Source organism: Grus americana, chromosome 22 (genome assembly GCF_028858705.1).
Source record: "Grus americana isolate bGruAme1 chromosome 22, bGruAme1.mat, whole genome shotgun sequence".
NCBI classification, from domain to species: Eukaryota; Metazoa; Chordata; class Aves; order Gruiformes; family Gruidae; genus Grus; species Grus americana.
In genome coordinates this window covers 7,743,740-7,762,737 of record NC_072873.1, presented here as the reverse complement: position 1 = coordinate 7,762,737, position 18,998 = coordinate 7,743,740, and the positions used below count along the sequence as shown (strand labels likewise).

Here is an 18,998-nt window from a genome sequence, read left to right as displayed (position 1 = left end):
TCATCGGTTGAGAGACAGAGAGATTGGAGCTAGAGATGTCTTATGGCCAGAAGTGCACTGGGGAGAGATGGCAGGGAGGAGCACAGGGGCATGTGAGGAGAAACCCGTCACACAACCGCTACCACACCTGCCACAGGGAGAGTGGCCCTCCTGAAGCAAGAGCCGCCCACCAGGGAGGGCTGACAGGTGCTGATGGATGCAGAACCAGCTCCCAGTGCCACCACCACCAGCCAGAGGGGCCGAGAAGATGGACTCCTCGCTCGGGCAGTGATTGGGCTTCCCAAGCCCAAGCACGGCATGCTCAAAGGCTGAGGAGGGCATTAGTGTGCAGGGATGCAGCAAGACAGGCCCTGAGGGCTGCTGGCCCTGCAGGAGCCAGGGACATCTTCCTCAGTTGAGAGAGACAGTGTCTTGAAAGATGCCCACTGCCTGTGTCTCACCCTCCCCTTCCTCCAGGAATGCCAATGGCTCTCCTTTACGCCTGCAAGATCTCCCCAGAGCGACGCCTTTCTCTCGGGAAGAGAGAAGGACCACACAGAGGCCCAGGCTGGGATGCAGCAAAACTTTAATGAGTTGAAAGAGGGAAAGGAGGTCCTCTGAGTGGGGGCCACACTACAGGGAGCACCAGGGGTAGCTAGGAGTCTTTGCCCCTTGGCCGAGGAAGTGTTTGCACTGGGTGTCTCTCTGCCCACCTGCCTGCCTGCCCCCGAGAGGGAGAGAGGCAGCAGGTCCTTCCTCGGATGGTGCTTAGCAGGTGCTCACAGCCCAGGGGAGCAGAAGGCAGCACAGAAAGAAGAGAGAGAAAAGAGAGTGAGAAACAGGCAAGTTAGGCAAGGGCCATGATTTCAGAGAGCCCAGGCGTGCCTCTTCCTGCCTTTCTTTGCAGCTGGAGGCATGGAGGCTCAGTCCCTCTGAAAGTGATGGCCAGGATCTCCATGCTGAGTCCATTACCGTCCTCTGGGTTCCCGGGGGGCCTTCTGCAGCAGCTTTAGCAGGGGAGGCACGTTCTCCCGCAGTAGCGGCTGGAAATGCCAGAGAGGTCACAGCACCCAGAGTTGATGGGCACTCCCTGACAGCTGAGGATGCTGCCAACGGCAGCGGAGGTGGAGGACCCCACAACGGTGTTCTGCGGGAAGGAGCTGAGGATGGGTCCGGGCAGGGTCACCACCACGGGGGAGGGCTCAATGACAACGGTGGAGTTCTGGCACTGCCTGACACAGGGCTCGTTGCAGCTGTTGGCCAGCGGGGTCGGGCCGCAGGGCTGGCAGGGCAGGCACTGGCTGTAGCAGGACATGTTGCGGGGATGGAGGTGCACCTGGAGAGAGAGGGCGGGGAGGAGCATGAGGAGTGCGTGAGGAGCAGCCTGTCACCCCACCATGAGGGAGCCGAGGCACGTGCTGGGTGAGGACCTAGAGGCTGTGCAGGGGGACCCACGCGCCGCTTTGCCTGTCCCCTTGGGCACTGTGCAAAGAGAGCCAGGCCCAGGCAAGCTCTTTCCTAACCAAGAACCCCAGAGTCCCCTCAGCTCAGCCCAGCCCCAGCCCCTCTCCCCGCCAGACCTTCTCCCCGCCAGACCTTCTCCCCGCTTCCCCTCCCAGGACAGGCAGCCCCCAGCCCCGGTGTAGGACCGAGCTTCCAACTCACTTGCTTCCGAAGGAGAAGAAGAGGAGCGAAGCGAATGAGAGAGTGAAGAGCTGGGATGGCTTTTATACTGGTCCTGCACTGCCCCAGGTCCAGAGGAAGCCTCTGTGGAAGTAATAATTTTCTGAGAAGCTCATCTCAAATGCAAAACATCCCAGCTAATGATACGGGCTGTGTTTTGGTTTCCTGATGCCTTTTCATTTCCTGACCCACTCCCCCTTGAAGGCTCCTTTTCAGTGCTGAGGTGGGAGGCCCAAGGATTCCCGGGACAGGAGCACATTGGTGCCAGCAGAAGATGAGTCCCAAGTGCCTGAGGGGTCGCGTGCAGGACATTGGCCCGGGGCACTTGTGTGGCCTTGTTTGCAGCCCCACTGGTGGGAAGGGCCCTGCTGCTCTTGGCCCTGCAATCCTCACCTGGATGCCAAAGGGCTGCTGGGCGGGACGATGTGTCGCGTCCTCTTGCTCCCACCCTCCAAGCTCTCTTGAAGATCACTGCTCATTGCTTCTACAGGTGGGTGGTCAATGATGCTGCTTTTGACTCTCTTCCTCCTAATACTGCTCTGGGGAGGCCTTGGTGCATCTCTTGGGCCTCCTCCGCTCTCCGGGCTCTCTCTGGGTGTTCCGTACCACCACCACCAGTGTGTCTGGGGTCTTGTTCTGCCCCAGGGTCCTCCAGTCCTGCCTTGCCAAGGACCTCCCCTGTGGATCCTCGGTGACTTCACAGTTGCTCATGCGTAGGTAGGGGTGCTTGCTGACTTGCCCTTGTGTGCATCGTGGTGCAGTGTGCAAGGAAATTCCACACAGGCATGAGGAAAAACTCTCCTGCTGTGAGCGGGGCCAAGCCCAGGAGATGTTCCACAGGCTGCTTGTGAACTGTCCATCCCTGGAGACCATCAGGACCACATGGGGCAGGGTTCTGATCCACCTGCTCTTGCTGACCCTGCTCTGACCCTGATCATCTCCAGAGGCACCTTCCAATCTCAACAACTGTGGGATTCAGGGCCTCGGTGATTGGCTACTCATTGGCCATGATGCTCAAGAAGCCACTGAACTTCCTATCTGTGCAGAGGAAAATCTTCTTGGGCAGCTGTGTGTCCCAGCTCTTCCAGCTCACAGTCATGGCCTACGACTGAACTGTGGCCATGTCGTAGCCCATGCCAGGGAAGACCTGTGCCATTGCAGCGGCAGGCCTGAGGACTGGGGTCACTCTCCCCTTGTTGGCACCAGCGGCACTCACTTTTGTTTGCCCAGCCGCATGCCCAGTGTCATTGACTGCTTCTTCTCTGAGGCACCACCCGTGCTGGCCTGTGCTGAGAGCTGCTGGACTAGTGTGCTCCTCGTCTCCAAATGTGGCACCGATTCCCTCATGTGCTTCCTCTCCTTGTTGGGCTCCTATGGGCCGATTCAGCTCTCCTCCATGGCAGCAGAGATGGGAAGAGAGACGCAAGGCACTTGCCACCCAGCTGTGGTTGTGCTGTGCTTCAGTCCATGGTCCCTGATCTTCACCCGCCTCACTACCAGCCTCACCTGGGACAGAGGAGTGTCCGTCTTCAACAGTGCTGGTGCTGCCTCTCCTCAAGTCACTGATCTAGAGCCCAAAGAAACACAAGATGAGGGAAGCGGTGAGAAAGTTGGAAAGAGAGTGCTATTCACCACGATGTGCAAGGACGGTGAAGGACTGGGAGCATCGAAGCGGGGCAAGCTGCTTTCTGGAGCAGAAGTGGGATGGAGAAGGAGATGTTGCAACAACACTGGAGAAGGATCCACACACTGGATGGGAAACATGCAGAGGAGGGAAGGGAAGGGAAGGGAAGGGAAGGGAAGGGAAGGGAAGGGAAGGGAAGGGAAGGGAAGGGAAGGGAAAGCGAGGCAAGATGATTTAGTGGGGTTGGCTCAAATTGAAGGGGGATTACTCCTCAGCAATATGGGACACATTATGGGATGCACTGTGAAAGCATGTGGGGATTGCTCAAGACTTACAATGGGATGTTTATGGAAGGGACCAAAGGTGGGGAAAGGGAAAGATCCAGGTGATTTGGACAGGACTAAATGTGGCAAAACAGAGGAATAAAGGGATGTACAGGACCAGTCACATGTGAACAGGTGGATCCTCAGTAAACTTGTCTGGCCACCGCCTGAGCCTGATAATTGCAGTGTCTCCTATCTTCTTATTAATTAAAATTCTACTTATTTCTCACCATAAGGAACTCTCTGTTCTGTGTAAGTTCATATGTATGGAGGTCTAGGTGCCAGCAACTGGAGTGTGACCTTGGGTAAGAGGGCGCACATGTCTGGGGTGTTTGCGTCTGCTGGTGGATCCAAAGGACAGCTAGTGGGTAGACTGAGTGTCTAAGCTAAGCTACTCCAGATATACAGAGACATAGTTCCCACTAAAGGAACCTCTTATCAGCCAGAGAGAGGAACAGGATTATGCCCTTAGTACTCTTTTCTTTTAATATGAATGCTAAGTGTGCCTGCCTGTGTTCAGCCATGTGGTTTTCTTGTGTGTGCATGTGCGCGTGCGCGCGTGTGCTTACTTGGAATACATTCTGAGCCTTCTTACTGGTTGGCTGTAGACACATGGAACGATAGAAGAATTTCTACTGGGCTACCAGATTTGGTACCCCTTAACAGCAAGTGTTGCAGCTCTTCAAGGGATCTTAGCCACATAGGTCACGTCCAGCTTGGCCTTCAAGCTAAGCCAGAGGGGAACTAGATCACAGAGGTAACTCCTCTACACAGCACTGTTTGTCTTCATGTCCCCCACCTGCATTTTTGTGGTCGCTAGGGTCACTTGATCTGACAAGGATATCAGCGTGCTAGGAGGAGTCATCCTGGAAAGCGTGTCAGCTGGAACTTTCCTTTACCTCACCATTTTGGAGATCCTGCCCCAGAAGTGGTCTCAACAATTCCCCATTCTTCTTTAGCTGGGATTCTTTCTAGTAGCAGTCATCACAAGTTGGACCTGATGACTAAGGCACTGCATCTAGGTTGGGGGTGGAAGGAGAACATTTTCCTTCCAGGAACTACCTATTCCAGCCCCCAACCACAGGAAAGGACTTGTTAGTGGGTGGAGAACACCCTCCAGAGGATGTAGCATGAAGCATTTTCCTTTGGTCATGTGCAGTGCCTATCAGAGAGAGGTTTCTGTAGCTTGGTGCTCAAGGCGTATTTCCGCGTGCTGGGTGGGACGCAAAGGGGTGGGGCGGGTGTACTCAGTCTCCTAGGATAGTGGTGGAGAAATGGTCCAGGGGCAGCAAGTCAGACATCCTGAAGGTTCACCCCTGCTTTGTTTTCTGAAGTTAAATGAGCATAGAACTGAATGAACACTGCAGAAGGGAACTGCATTGGGACCCTGAAGGAGGATTAAGCCCTTGGAAAGCTGGAAAAATGAAAGGAATCATGAGAGGCCACACCAGAGGACCTGACCCATCTCACCTGACTCCAGGTTGTAGAAGGCTACATAATTACACTCTGAACTGAGTCGCTTCATTTAAATGCATGTCTTTAGTTGGGACAAAACCAGATCTGGGCTAAAAAGAGCATATTCAGAAGCCCATCTTTAAAGCTCATAAGAAATCAACGGCATCTGCTACTCATCTGTTTATTCATCCTTCCCATGGGTCTAATATTGGTGTCGAATCTGTGCATCTCACTGGACTATTGAAGAGATGTTAGACAGAAATGGATCCCCTTGGCACGCACTGGGCCACGTAGAGTTCCTAGAGGAACAAGTTTTCCACAGTAGCATGAGACGAAGACTCAAGGCTCCTGCCGACCAGGTTGCACATAATGATTTAAAGACATGTGAGCAATCCCCTCAAGGAGACCTAAAGGCTGGCACACCCAGCCCTGCTCCTACTGAAGTGTGGAATGTTTTTTAGCACTCGTTAAGACTTGGAAGATAAGTCATTCCCATGCGGCTAATTAGGCAGCTGCTCCAGTTTTGTTGGTTGGTTTGTTTTTATTGGCAAGCGAGATGGTCAATGGGAGGATTTTAGTAAGCTCTCAAGACAATGGCATTTCTTTCTGTCGTCTTTGCTCTGAGCCTTTGCCTTTTGTTTCTAGTAAAGACAAGACATTCTGGTGTTGCAAATTCAGTGGAAGTAAATGGTGAAACAGAGATTTACGAGTGTCACAACAGTGAAAGGGCCTCCTCCACTCCACCTGATTCCCCCAAACTCCCAGGACGCGCTGCAGAAAGAATGAGGTGCTCTGAAGGCATACCTTGTGTGTGACCTGTGCTTAGCACTGATCTCAAGGTAGGTTTATGACAGACCTGTTGCCACAGGAGTCTCTGATGTAACAGGTGTGAATGCTGCTGGCCACAGTTAGGGCTAGGGGTTGTCTCAGATACCTTCACCTTCTTTCCTGCGTTCATTTCCTCGCCATATCCATACAGACCCCTGCATCATATCCCCAAATCTTCCTAACAGGAACACCTGGATGTGTGGGATGCTCAGTAGCATCTCAAACCAAAGGAGGCACCAGCAGGCATGTTAGCATCTGAGTTGAGCCAAGGATCTCCACTGAATAGAAGCGACACCAGAGTCATGGTCTGAATTACTTTATGACTGGAAAGGTGCATGGCCAAAGGAAGACAGTTCCCACCCCAGGATCTCGCCGTCAGAAAAAAATGGTGCCACGCTTGCCCCAAAACCAAGGTCACATTTCAACCCAGATTGCTTTATTCACTTCCCTGATAAAGAGAAGTTCAGCATTTGGTTTCAATTGCCAACATACAGTAGCCCCCACCATTCCATTGCCTCTAAGGAAAAAACAAGCCAGAGAAAGATATTACCTTCTCTTCTCAATTGGGCATGTGCTTCCCTAAGGCACTCTTCTCCCTCTGCCTCTTGCCATTGCACATCCTAGGTGAAAGCCAGATGCTTGCAGAGGTACCCCTGGGATGGAGCCCATTCCTTCCCATGGTCTCTTCATCAGTTTGCAGGAGAACCAGATTTGTGCCCTGAAACCCACACCTGGTTGGAGCTGTCAGTGCAGGCAGCAGGCCTCCTGAGCACTCTCCCCAGTGCCTCCTTGACCTCTCTGTTCCTCAGACTGTAGATGAGTGGATTGATGAGAGGTGTGAGGACTGTGTAAAAAAGGGAGACCGTTTTGTTGAGCTGTCTCAGTGGCACTGTTCTGGGCAGCATGTAGACTATGATGAGGGTCCCATAGAAAACAATGACCACAGTGAGGTGAGAGGAGCAGGTGGAAAAGGCCTTGTGCCTCCCCATGCTGGACGGGATCCTCAGGACGGCAGCTATGATGCAGACATAGGATGCCAGAGTGAACAGAAATGGGAAAACTACATCTGGGAAAGATAATATGATAATAAGAATTCTGATCATCCCAGTGTCACTGCAGGAGAGCTCTAGCAATGGAGCTTCTTCACAGAAGAAATGGTCAGTTGCACTGGGGCCACAGAACCTTTGGTGAGATATGAAAGATGTGATTCCTGTAGAAATTAGCGGTCCCGCAACCCATGATCCAGCCACCAGTTGGAGACATACCTTCCAGTTCATGAGGCTTGCATAAAGCAGGGGTTGACATATGGCCAGGTATCGATCATAGGACATGGCAGCCAGCAAGTAACACTCAGAAGTGGCAAAAGTGCCAAAGAAGAAAAACTGTGCCATACATCCCTGCACAGAGATGGTCGTGTCTCCAGTGAGGAAGCTGGCTAGCAGCCTGGGCGGGATGGTGGAGCTGTAGCAGGTCTTCAGGCCAGACAGATTCATCAGGAAGAAGTGCATGGGTGTGTGGAGATGCGGGTCTCTGACCACCAGCACAATGATGAGGATCTTCCCAACCATGGTCACTGTGTATGTGGCCAGACAGAGGAGAAAGAGAGGTGTCTGGAGCTCACGGGCATCCCCCAGTCCCAGCAAGAGGAACTCCATCAGCAGTGTCTGGCTGACCCATTTTCCTCTCTGCATGCTGTGTTGTAGATCTTTCTTCTTCCCACTCGCCAGGTAGGTGAGCTGCAAGATAGAGCTCTTGTTGATGTTGGATGTTCACACCCCCCTGAGAGTTTTCCTGTTGTCTGTAAGTAAAAAGGGGAAGGGGAATCACACCAACTGCATGACAGCTGTCTCCTGGGCTGGGAAGAGCTGCTCTGTGAGGTAGTCCTCTTGAGAGAGGGCCCCAAAATAAGTGCTGTACCTGGAGAGTAGCGTGCAGTCTAATGTGAGAAAGCTGAAGATGAGAAACTGATCCCTGAGACAAAAGTAAGATAGAGAGAGACATAAAGATGATAAAGATGATAAAGGTAAAGGTAAAGAAAAAGTGGAATTTCACTGCGAGAGATGAACTGACATGTGCAAGCACCCTGAACCCACACACCTCAGCTCAGCTGAGGTATGGCAGTGCCCCCAGGCTGGCTTCTGCACAGCAGCAGCACGGCTCCAACTGAGCAGTAACAGTCTCACTGCCTGAGAGCTCAGCAATGGCAAGGACACAGAGGCAATATCTGGAGGAAGGAGTGAGCTCTGGAAGTGACCTAGGAAAGGACAAGACAGAGGCACAGGTCTTGTATAACTGACACCACGCAAACTCCCATGAGCTAAGTAACAACACTAAATTTGCCTGTGCAAATACAGTGTCTACCTGTAACCCTCGGCATGAAGAACTGACTTCTCTGATGGTACCTTTGAACAAAACCCAGGGACTAGCTCTTACTCTCAATTTCTTCCTGTGCACTTCCTTCCCTTCCTTCTTATCTCTCCAGACCTCAACTCCTTCCACACAGGCAGCTACACTTCTGTCCTCTGCTTCCAGCAGTTTCTGCTGTGAGTTATCAACAGCACCTGAATGTACCTGCTCTCCAAAGTCTCCCACGGCTTACAGAAGGAATCAGGATCCTGAAGGGTCCTGCTGCATCTCCTCTCTCCTTGGGACTACAGGGAGCGAGCTCTGTGTAACTAGTCCCTGGGGAAAGTGAGCTGGTGGAAAGTGTGTCAACAACTCCAGCAAGGGCTACCCCTCCCCAGACCTCTGTGGTAATTCAGCCTGCTCTGAGGGAGAGCAAATCTGAGGCAGAATAATAAGCAATGACTTCTGTAAACACTGCAGCAAAGACAAGGGAGACCCCAGGAAGGGGATTCAGATCTCCCCCGACAGAAGACTACATTGGAAATGACTCCTTCAGAATGAGGCAGCTGTGGCTCGTGACAGCCCATATGTCCCCATAGCTTTGAATCATCTTTTCAGAATGAGAAGTCCAAAGTGCCTTAACTGGTTTGTCTCTCCACTTCCTGGCAAGACAGGAAAGGGTGGCCCCAGTGTAAATGGATTTTTGTGCCCTGGCTCTTCAGGACAGGTGAAATGAATCTCAAAGTAAAGGGTGAGTTTCTGCTGAGAGTTCACACTCTGAACTGTGAGCACCAGCATGGAGATGCCCACGTCCGGACTCCACATGTGTGATCCTCATCTGGTTAGTAGTGGCTGAAGGAGGGAGACTGTCACCTGTGCATTAGAGCGTTTCCACTGCCTAGCGGGCTTCTTTGGCCTCCCACTGGCAATCCAAGAGGGGCAGAGTTGCCTCCAACTCTTGTGTTGTAGCTCTCTGCCCCATATGGATGCCTCAAACAGTCCACGGGCAATAGAACTGCTTCCAGGGTCTCGTGTTCAGGCAATCCCACCCTAGTACTGCATGTGGATGCTCAGCTGGAGGGTGCTGACTTTCCTTCTGGATCACGTCCTATGGATTTGGGCCTATGTCTCAGGAAGGATATCCAGTTCACTTTAGAGGGCCTAGGGTACCCCGTTGGCATTACGCTGCTGGGCCAGGTCAACCTGCCTCTCCTAGAGGTCCTGGGCCCTCACTGCCAGCCCTAAGCAGGGCCTTGCATAACCCAGGTTATGTCAGAGGACTACCGATTAAACTGATGCGGAATTGTCTGCAGCCCTCAGTGTCCTGCACTCATCTGTGCCTCAGGCCCCTTAGACGTCTGAGGTCCTGCTTTTGGTTGCTCTCCGGGGCTGAAGAGGGCTCTAACACTCAATAGGTAGAATTCACCCCCAAATGAAACATCATCCCACCCAGCAAAGGAAGCAGTTACAGACACCCCAGCGCGGGTATGGTCCAACCTCAGCAGGCTTTCTAAAGCATTTCCACAACTACCATCAAGGACAGCAGAGCTGATGAGGTTGGTCATTGCCACGTCCTTGGGCACAGGTACATGGGCCCCGCTGCAGATCTCATATCCAAGTGCCTGGAGCCCTGTCCATGGTGACCCAGCTGGCTTCCTGGCAGCCTGGAGCCAGACCAGGAGCCAGCTTGGGGAAAGGAGGTACTGAATGTGAGACCAAGAAAAATTACAGCAGGGCAGACCCCAGCAGGACATATGGATGCTCAGCTAAAAGTTACTGACTCCGCAAGTGGAGTCTGTCTATCGATTTGAGTCTGTTGCCCAGTAAGCATTACCCAGTTCCTTTAAGACAGCCTGCACTACTCTATTAGTCCTCCCTTACCTTCCTACCCTGAGAAGGTAAGATCAACTTTTACAGATGTCCTCTGCAAGAAGCAAGAACACAAAGGACAGAATTTGCCTTGGAGGCTTGGTTCAATTGCCCCACATTGCTGCTGATATGTAGATGCCCTGGAGTCTTCAGAACACGCACGAATCAGCACATGTGCATGAAAATCGGTACGTTTAGAGAGAAATTTCTCCCATGTCAGAACACATGTACAGAGGACATACATGAGTCATCTCCAGAAGTACTGCTGCTTCTAGAGGGGAGGAGCACACAATCAGTTCTGACTCAAGTGTCTCACCTGGAGACCTCTATGGTTAGGTGAAATGAAAGCTATAGTGGTTTGGGTTTTTTCCCCCAGCTGCCATGGTGATGTCTCCACCTGACATGCTCACATGGACTCGTTTGATCATCCCTGTGCAGAGGGAAGAACTTTGAAAGCATGATTCCTCTTGTTCTGAAATAAAATTCCTAAGGAGGTTGAAATCAACTGCTCTTTTGAAGAGCTAATCTCCTTCCATTGAGTGTAAAGAATGACTTGTTACCCATTTTCCATTTCAGGGGTCTACATTTGGAGAGAGAAATTCCTTTTTTTTTTTTTTGGTGACTTTGCCAAATGCATTGAAATGTTTCTACAACCAAGCCAATGGAATAGTTGAATGATGGACTGCTAATGGGCAGAAGTTCGGAGGGAATTAATATGCTTGCTCACACCGAGGCACTTTGAAAAACTACCTTACTTCTTCTGGGAAATCCTCCCTGGACTTTTCGCTTCACTTTCTTGTTTCTGAGTTTGTAAATCTGACTCTTTCTTTCTTTCTTTCTTTCTTTCTTTCTTTCTTTCTTTCTTTCTTTCTCTCTCTCTCTCTCTCTGTCTCTCTTTTTCTCTCTCTCTCTCTTTCTCTCTCTCTCTCTTTCTCTCTCTTTCTCGCTCTCTTTCTCTCTCTCTCTTTCTCTCTCTCTCTTTCTTTCTGTCAGTTCTGCACTGACAGTTTGATATCAAGGAACATGTTGGAGCTGTACCAGACAAGTGAGATAGACAGAGCTGTATCATGCAAGTGAGATAGAGCACTGTGTCAGTGCAGGAGAGGGCTAGGCAGGAATCTTTATCACAGAGGAAATGATTGATGACTTTTGGACCACAGAATGACATCATGTCTAGATGTCAGGAAGGCCAACAGAAAGAAAGCCTGCTTGCCGGGAGCTGAAGGCCAACTGAGCAGAAAAGACACGCTGAGACTGTTAGCATCAGGCATCAGCTACACAAAGGAGAAGATACTCTGTTTAACCTCTCCCTCTTACACCCTGCACCCCCTTCACCACTGTTCTACTCCTTGTAGTATCTCCTCTCCAGTACTGGAGAATGGCCAGTGTGGCAGAAAGTGGAGCCCGTCTGTTCATTAAGTCCTGGTAGATTCCTGTATCTGTGGACTGTTTTCTTCCTCTGTGCACCGTGCTTTGGGCCATTTCTCTCTGGTGGCCCTGGAGAGCAGCTGTGCTGGAAGACAACCAAAGCAGCCATGGTGACCAAAAGGAGTAATTAGCTGGATTTTCTTTCCTGAAGGAGTAAACATGCAAGAGTTTGCAGTGAGGTCTTCTGAGGTGACACACAAAACTCAGTCTTTGTGCCAAGGCGGGAGTGGGTTGGTTCAGAAGGAGAGACAGGAGAATCAGAGTTAGGCAAAGACAATGAGGAACCTGGAGAAAAGAGGTGGTCTATGTCTGTGGGAAACTGGAAGGTGAATGAGTAGGTTCATTTGCAGACAAAAACAGGGTAAGAAAATTGTGGTCTGGGTCCCAGTAGGAGAATGATTCTCGTTCTGTTCATGCCTAGTAAAAACTCAAAGATGCGTGAGGGAGGGTTCAGGGTTTCATGAGAAAAGGGAACTTGAGAGACAAAATAGTGACTATGTCACAATACGTGGGCACTACTAGCTAATGCTAGAATGCATTTTTCTGTCCCTTGTACATCTGATTCTGGTTCTGTTCATGGGAAAAGTCTTTCCCAGTGCCTTTATGTTCATAACCTCCCGGGTGGCCCGTAAAGCAAATTTAAGCAAACTTGAGGTTTTAAAGGAAGACTTTTGCAAGACCGAGCAGTCACTGAGAAGTGCAGACAGAAGACACGAGCTCAGTCAACATGCTCATGCCTTTTGTGTCTCTTTGGCCGCCTATGGGGCCAGAGCTGGAAAAACATTGTGGCTGTAGGGAGCTCCAGGACCATCTTCCACATGGCCATGGGCAAGTTTCTTGTGTTACCTCCTGCCGTGGATGACTCATCTTCTTCAATGGCTGACCCCTTAAGAGCAGAGAAAATTCCTGGTCACTTGTTCCTCCTGTCCAGATCCCAGGGCAGGAAGGGGGAGACTGGTTACCAGAAGATTTCTGCCCCTAAGGCTTGACTCAGGAGACATAATTTCCTGTGGGGTCAGGAGCTTTTTGCTTTCTTGAGGTACTGTGGGTTCTGTGGTTAGTGACTTGTTTGCCCCTGAGAGGCAGACATGCTCTGTGGTAGGCTTGAGTTGTGCTGGAGTAACTGGATGATCTTTGAAAGTGTCAGTGAGCTCTGCCTATGGAGCAATTGATGGGAGGTGACTTCTTCCACACCGGGTAAGGGATTCAGTCTTCCCATGGAACTATTCTTGGGCCTGAATGTCTGTCCTCTTCTTATTGTAGGACACTGCTTGCCTGACCCTGAATAAGGGAAGGCAACATAGAAGTCTTCACTTTCAAGCTCTGCTTCTCTAAGTGTTGGACCACACACTTCAGGAAAGCAGAGAGGAATGGGAGTGTGGGGGTCTATAAGCAATTGGCCTCACCCTTCCTTGTGAGACTTGACAATTTGACCAAGGCACTATGACTCCCAGCAGTGCTTGCTCTAACCACTGGGACACACCTTTCCTCCAGACATGGACGATCAAGTCCACCCCTTTGAAGTGGAGCTCAACAGCCACCCGTCCCTACCGAAAACCCAAAAGGTCAAACTGCAGTCCTCCAGTGTTCTCTAGACTGTGGCATTCTAGGCTTTGCCCGGACATGTGATCAAACATCAGAGCTGGATCCACAACGTGCAGTTCCCTCCTCCTCCAGCTCTCAGGAATGTAGACAGTCTGCAATTCTATAGAAAGCAATGTCTTATTCTGCTTTGGCACATCTTTGTCATGCCTAAAGAAAATGACTGCCCAGACAAAAACAGGGAGTCCAAGCAGTGGCAGGGTAAATCCATTGTCTCTGTTGGCATCAGAGGGCCAAAACACCCCCACTGTCATAAACGATGATAACCAGTTTATCCCAAATGAAGGTCTGACTCTGCTTTGCCTGAGCAACAAGTCAAAGTAAAGGTGACCTTACAGAGCTCTGACAAACATTCCCTGTCACAAAATCTCAGGGTCCTATGGCAACTCATTATGGACATGGTAATTTCAGAGTGCATTAATTTCCGAATTGCTTACCTGGCTACGTCCTTGCAAGGTGAATCATCTCATTGGGAAGAGCTAATAACGCAAACCCACGTTGCCTCTTTGCCATAGTTCAAAACCTTTTGTGGCAAACTCAGAGCGTGTGGTTGGAAAGAGGAGGGAAGGCTCCAAGTGCCATCTTGTCAGTTCTCCCAGGAATAGCTGGCTTTGCTCCTATGCTGGTGCAGCTACCTGTGCTCCAAGGTGTGGGCCATGGACTTTGTGCTAGCTAGGGAGAGAGGGCTGACCCTGGTTATCATCTGGCTGGGACAGCATTGGCCCGCTCTTCTGCCCTTGCTAGGTGCAGTAGAGAAAACCCCGCTGGGAACCAGGAGTCCTAGGGCCGGCTCCCAGCTCCTCTGGGCACTGTTAGCAAGTTGCTGAATGCCCACTGTTGCAAAGCAGAAAGAGGTACTGGTCAGCCCTGCCTGGCTGCTCCTAACTGAGTTTTTTGACAGATTCAGGGGATCGTTATCTCCTAAAGGAAAGAAAGAAACTGCATTGGAGTTGAAGGTGCCAGGTCAGCTCCAGACATTCAGCCAGACCACATCTGTCTGCATGTAAGGAAAAAATATAAGACCTGTAGAACTGCTCCTCTTGACAAAGACTCAAGAATTCCTATGTTTGCAAAACATAAACGCACAAATGAATACATGAAACCTCGCAGCTCCCTGGTGACTGTAAACATGTGGGTCTGGAACAAGCCAGAGCCTCTGTGCAGGAACCCATGCTGCAGCAGTGGGTTGTGAGTGTGGGACAAGCCTGACTTCCCACAAGCTGCAAATGCTGAGGTGAAGAAATAGAAATGAAGTTGAGCTGATGAAGTTACTTCCAGCATTAATTACTGACGAATATACTCTCTTCAACAGGCAAAAAATGGTGAATTAGCAGGTGGAAATTTTTTATCAGCATTATCAGCACGTCACTTCACATCTGTGGTTACCCGTCCTCTCAACAGTTTTTCCTTTCTCCCCCCTTCAGCTTTGTCTGTGAGGGGCTGCAAGGTGTGCTGGGTCAGAGCACGGGTTTAATTCCTGCTGCAGAGATCTTCAAGCAGGACTTTGAGTGGATGCGTGTCAGCATGCTCAGCAGTCTCCTGCAAGCAGTTCAGGGCCTTCCCTTCCTCAGGTAGATTACATCCTCTAATGGCTTCTGTTGGTGAAAACAATAATTTGGTAAGCCTCTGGCCACCCTTGGGACATGTAGGCAACACCCCATCCTCTCTTCCTGCGATGCAACTCTTTCCCTTCCCTCTTCCCACAGTACAGGAAAATGTGCCATCCTTAACCACCACCTTCTGTCCGAGCCACCTCCCCAGCAGAGCAAGAGGACCACAAGAGCCTGTAGGGATGCTGCCCTCTAAGGGCCTCCTGTGGGCCCCAGGCTCCTCACCAGAGCCCAGCACTGGTCAGGGTCCACACCTGCAGGACATATTCTGAGGCTGCAAAGACATTTCTCAGGAGAGACAAAGCAAGGCAGGGCCTCATGGCCATTGGCTCTGGAGAAACCTTCCTTAGCTCCAAGGGACAGGTCCTGAATGGGGTCTACTCAGTATCTCCCACTCTACCTTTCCTCTGGGAATGGTGAGGGGTCACCACGTGACAGAGCCTTCGCTAGCAGCTTTAGGAGGGGAAGCACCTTCTGCTGCAGTAGCAGCTGGACAAGTTGGAGAGACCACAGCCCCCATGGTGTGCTAGAATGACAAGCACAAGGATTTCAAGGACAGGAGTGTGTTAATACACAGGCAGAAGATGTGGACCAAAGTGCCAGAAAGGTCCCATCCCCAGGTGATTGTGGCCTGGACCTAACTACTTGCATCTGCACAATCCTCAGCCAGACACCCAAAGGCTTCTGTGTGAGAGGGCATGTTATACCCTTGTTTCTTCCTCCATCCCTTCCTCCCAACTTGCTCCCTCCCAGCTTGCCAGACAGGCATTTGTTGTCACTTCCTCAGGTGAGTGGGCGGTGTTGCTGGGATTTGATTTGAGAATATCTGAGAATACTGCCAGCCTGTTTGTCCTCCTGCCCGGTCTCGGAAGTCTCTGGGAGTCCTATTGCATTGATGTGTCCGGAGCTTTATTCTACCTCGAGGTGCTCCAGACCTTCCCTGCTGGGGTGAGATCCAGCATCCCCTCATTTAAGTCCACAGTTAACTTCTGTTAATGCATGTGTGCTTCTTGTGTGGACACTTGCGCATATGGATCTCTGTGAATGCATGTGGGTGCGCAAAATTGTGCATGACTCCACATAGATCTGCATGATCACGGGTATTTGAGTGTCCTTGTGCGCCACTCATCATGAGGGAGCGTGCCGCCCAACGCAGGGGCGCTCTCCACTGCTCTGGCCATGAGCATCACAGAGCAGCAGGTTCCCCAGGCCAGAAGGAGCAGCTGAACGGTGATGGCACTGACCCGGCAGAGATCTGCCAAGTGCACAGGCTCTGTCTCCTGAGCCCTCCTTTTCCTGCCTCTCCAAATTTCACACTCTGCCCCAGCAAATTTCAAGCCTCAGCAAGGACAGGTTCACACTAGCATGGAATCTTAGTTTAATTCAACATAATAATAATTGGAGTCTTTCAGCTCTGCTGGTAAACACCTTTGCATCTTCCTCCAGGCCAGGATATGTCCCCTCTCCCCAGTGCTAAGGAGACTGAAGGAGTGGGATTAACTTTATGTACAGGGAGACGGACTGAGGAATCCTGCCCGCCAGGCCATCCCTGAGCAGATGCTTCTGATGGAGTGTCATTAATGTTTGCGACTGGACACAGGCCTCTCATGATCAAGCCAATGCCAAGTACACTCAGCAGCTCATTGACTTGGTTCTGAGTCAGGCAGGGTCTGAGACCAAGGGACGGAGGTCCTGATGTTGCTGTCCTGAGAGAGGAAGAATGGTCCCTGTAGGTAGCACAGGGAGAGCCAAAGGAGTTGACGACTGCTTTTGTTTTCAGCCACCAAGATCTTGAAATCTCAGTTTGAGTCTCAGTAACTGGACCCTGGGGGAAAATGGACATCTAATTGAAGGCCACACACCCCAAAGCCTGCTGCTATTCCCCGGGTGGATGAGGAAAATACCCTTTTCCCCTCGGGGACTTCTGGCAGTGGAAGAAAGGACACTTTAGGAGATGGTGAAATGTTGGCCCCTTTTGGGAAGGAAGTCCTCTTTTGTGCTTCTCCTTGGGCTATTCCTCTTGGTGACTTGCTTCCCTTCTTCCAGACAGACTTTCCACATCTGTAGTTATTGCACAGTCGTGCTTGCTGATGGGAAATAGAGGATACCACAGCAGCAGGGCCCTCTCTTCCCTCCCTATCCCCCACACGTGCACGGGTCCAACTGTCCCCATGCCCCCTTCCACCTCTGCAAGAGTCTCAGGCATTGGCTTTGGGCTGCAGAAAGGCATCGGGAGGGAGAATCTCACCCTGCTCATTGTCATCCCCAGGAAATCAGGGGACGCCGTATCTAGCCCCTGAGCTCTTAGACTGGGATGCCTGCCATCTCTGGAGGCCAAGACCACTCAGCTGTCCCAGGACAGGGCTGGTGGAGTGCTTGTTTACTCTTACTGGGTACTCTCCAGGTGGTCTGTTATGTTGTTCTGAGCTGAAGGAGTCGTCTCAGTTTTTCCCCACATGTCCTTCTTTTGCTCCTGTCTCCTGGGCTGGGATGGAGGAAGGGGAGGGTCCAATTCCCAAGTGTCACCACTCCTGCTTCTTAGCAAAGAGGTCTGCAAGCAGAGGGGCTGTTATCCAGATAACATCCATTAGAAATGGTGCAGCAGGCATGGGCGAACCGGGACAGTCACAGCATCTTGCCCCTGTGGGATGTCCGAGTCAGACCACAGTTTCACTGAAGGTTTCACTTGGACCCTTTGTCTTCATCCTGACCTCACCTATTGACTTATAAGCAAATGAAAGGAATTTCACAACCACATACACCAAAGTGCATGTAAAAACGTGCTCACATGCACACACAAAGAGTGCGCATATATACGTGGTTATTTGGACACACCTTCATGTATTGCCCCAAGCATGTGCACATAGATGTGTGTGCACATCTCTCACACATATACATAGGTGAAAACACACACAGTGTACCTCCACCAACACAAACGCTTACTCAAATGTGAGCACACAGGTGTTGTCCCAAAACTGGGGGGTTGTTTACCTAGTGTGCGATACGCCAATAAACACACAGAGCAGAGGTATTTTATTGCGTATTCGCACAGATATGGGTGACTGCCCCAAGCCAGCACACCGACTCTACAAATCAACAGTCATTTACACACTTAATATTAACATATTCATGTTTCTACTACATATGTATTATTTATCATTATATGATTGGTTAATGAACCTTAGCCTCCTGTGTAAATTAGTTCGCATGCCTAGTAGTTCTTTCTTTTGAGTCGGTGGTGTAATTAGGGTGGGTGGTCCGTGAAGTCGGTGGTTGGGGTCTCCCCCCGTTGGAATTACCTTTCCCCTAGTTTTCTACTTCTTTGGCAATCCTCAGCAATTCTTCAAGGTTTTTTGGTAAAACTAGCAGTATATCAGTTACGCTTCTGCCTTTTGACAATCTCATCTTAATTAACAGAAGAAGAGCACATTGTTTGGATAAACATTAACTGTCACAGGGGTAGGGCTATACGATAGATGTCTTTAGCAGCAACTGTCTTGGTTTGAATTGCATGCTACATTTGATTTTGCTGTAACACAGGTATTGGGTCTGTTTGGGATGGAGTTAGCTGCCCCCACAGCAGCCCTCATAGTGCTTTGCTTCATATTTGTAGCTAGAATGGTGTTGATGCACCAGCAAAGTTTTGGCTATTGCTGAGCAGTGCTTGCACAGCAGCAAAGGTGTCTCTCCAACCCCACCTCCTAAAGGCCAGTAGGCTGGCTGTGGGCAAGAGGTTGGGAGGGGACATAACCAGGACAGCAGACCCAGACTGACCAAAGGCATATTCCATACCATATGATGTCAGGCTCAGCAATAAAATGCAGGAGAAAGGGGAGGGGGGCATTTGTTTTCAGGACGTTTGTCTTCTGAAGGCACCACTACACGTACTCTGGCCCTGTTGTGCAGGAAGGGGCTGAAAATCGTTTGCCGATGGCAAGTAGCGAATAAATCTTTTTGCTTTGCTTCTGCATGCAACCTTTGCTTTTATTCATGAAACTGCCTTTATCTCAACCCATGACTTTTTAGTCTTATTTCCCACTGAGTAGGGGGAGTGAGAGAGTGTCACGATGGGCACCGGGAGGCCAGACAAGGGCAACTCACTCCAGTCTTTCGCCTTCGACATGGGGCTCGAGACAACGGCAGTTTTGAATTGAGTGTGCTATGGCTGTAGTAGTTTCTAACTGGCAGGCCTTTGTGTGGGTCAGGGAGTTTGCTTGCTGCACTGCTTATCTCTTTATTTGGCTGAACTTG

General features: G+C 50.7%; 2 protein-coding genes across 2 annotated transcripts; both read right to left on the bottom strand.

The window, feature by feature from the left end:
* Window positions 1-988: 988 nt before the first annotated feature.
* Window positions 989-2,373, bottom strand: LOC129195281 (feather keratin Cos2-3-like). Its single transcript, XM_054801086.1, has 3 exons — window positions 2,269-2,373; window positions 1,645-1,746; window positions 989-1,315 (listed from the first exon to the last, which is right to left on the bottom strand). Exons 1-3 carry the CDS (start codon window positions 2,371-2,373, stop codon window positions 989-991), a joined length of 534 nt encoding a protein of 177 aa, XP_054657061.1.
* A 4,208-nt stretch (window positions 2,374-6,581) lies between these two features.
* LOC129195280 (olfactory receptor 1020-like) lies at window positions 6,582-7,583 on the bottom strand. Its single transcript, XM_054801085.1, has one exon. It carries the CDS (start codon window positions 7,581-7,583, stop codon window positions 6,582-6,584), a length of 1,002 nt encoding a protein of 333 aa, XP_054657060.1.
* Window positions 7,584-18,998: the final 11,415 nt, after the last annotated feature.

Bases quoted from the DNA above. Each gene is read 5' to 3' on its own strand.
- LOC129195281 (XM_054801086.1), bottom strand. From the start codon at position 2,373: ATGAGCAACTGTGAAGTCACCGAGGATCCACAGGGGAGGTCCTTGGCA. The intron at 1,747-2,268 runs GTACGGAACACC...TTACTTCCACAG, and splicing joins CAGACACACTGGTGGTGGTG to AGGCTTCCTCTGGACCTGGG. The intron at 1,316-1,644 runs GTGAGTTGGAAG...CTCTCTCTCCAG, and splicing joins TTCTTCTCCTTCGGAAGCAA to GTGCACCTCCATCCCCGCAA.
- LOC129195280 (XM_054801085.1), bottom strand. From the start codon at position 7,583: ATGCAGAGAGGAAAATGGGTCAGCCAGACACTGCTGATGGAGTTCCTC.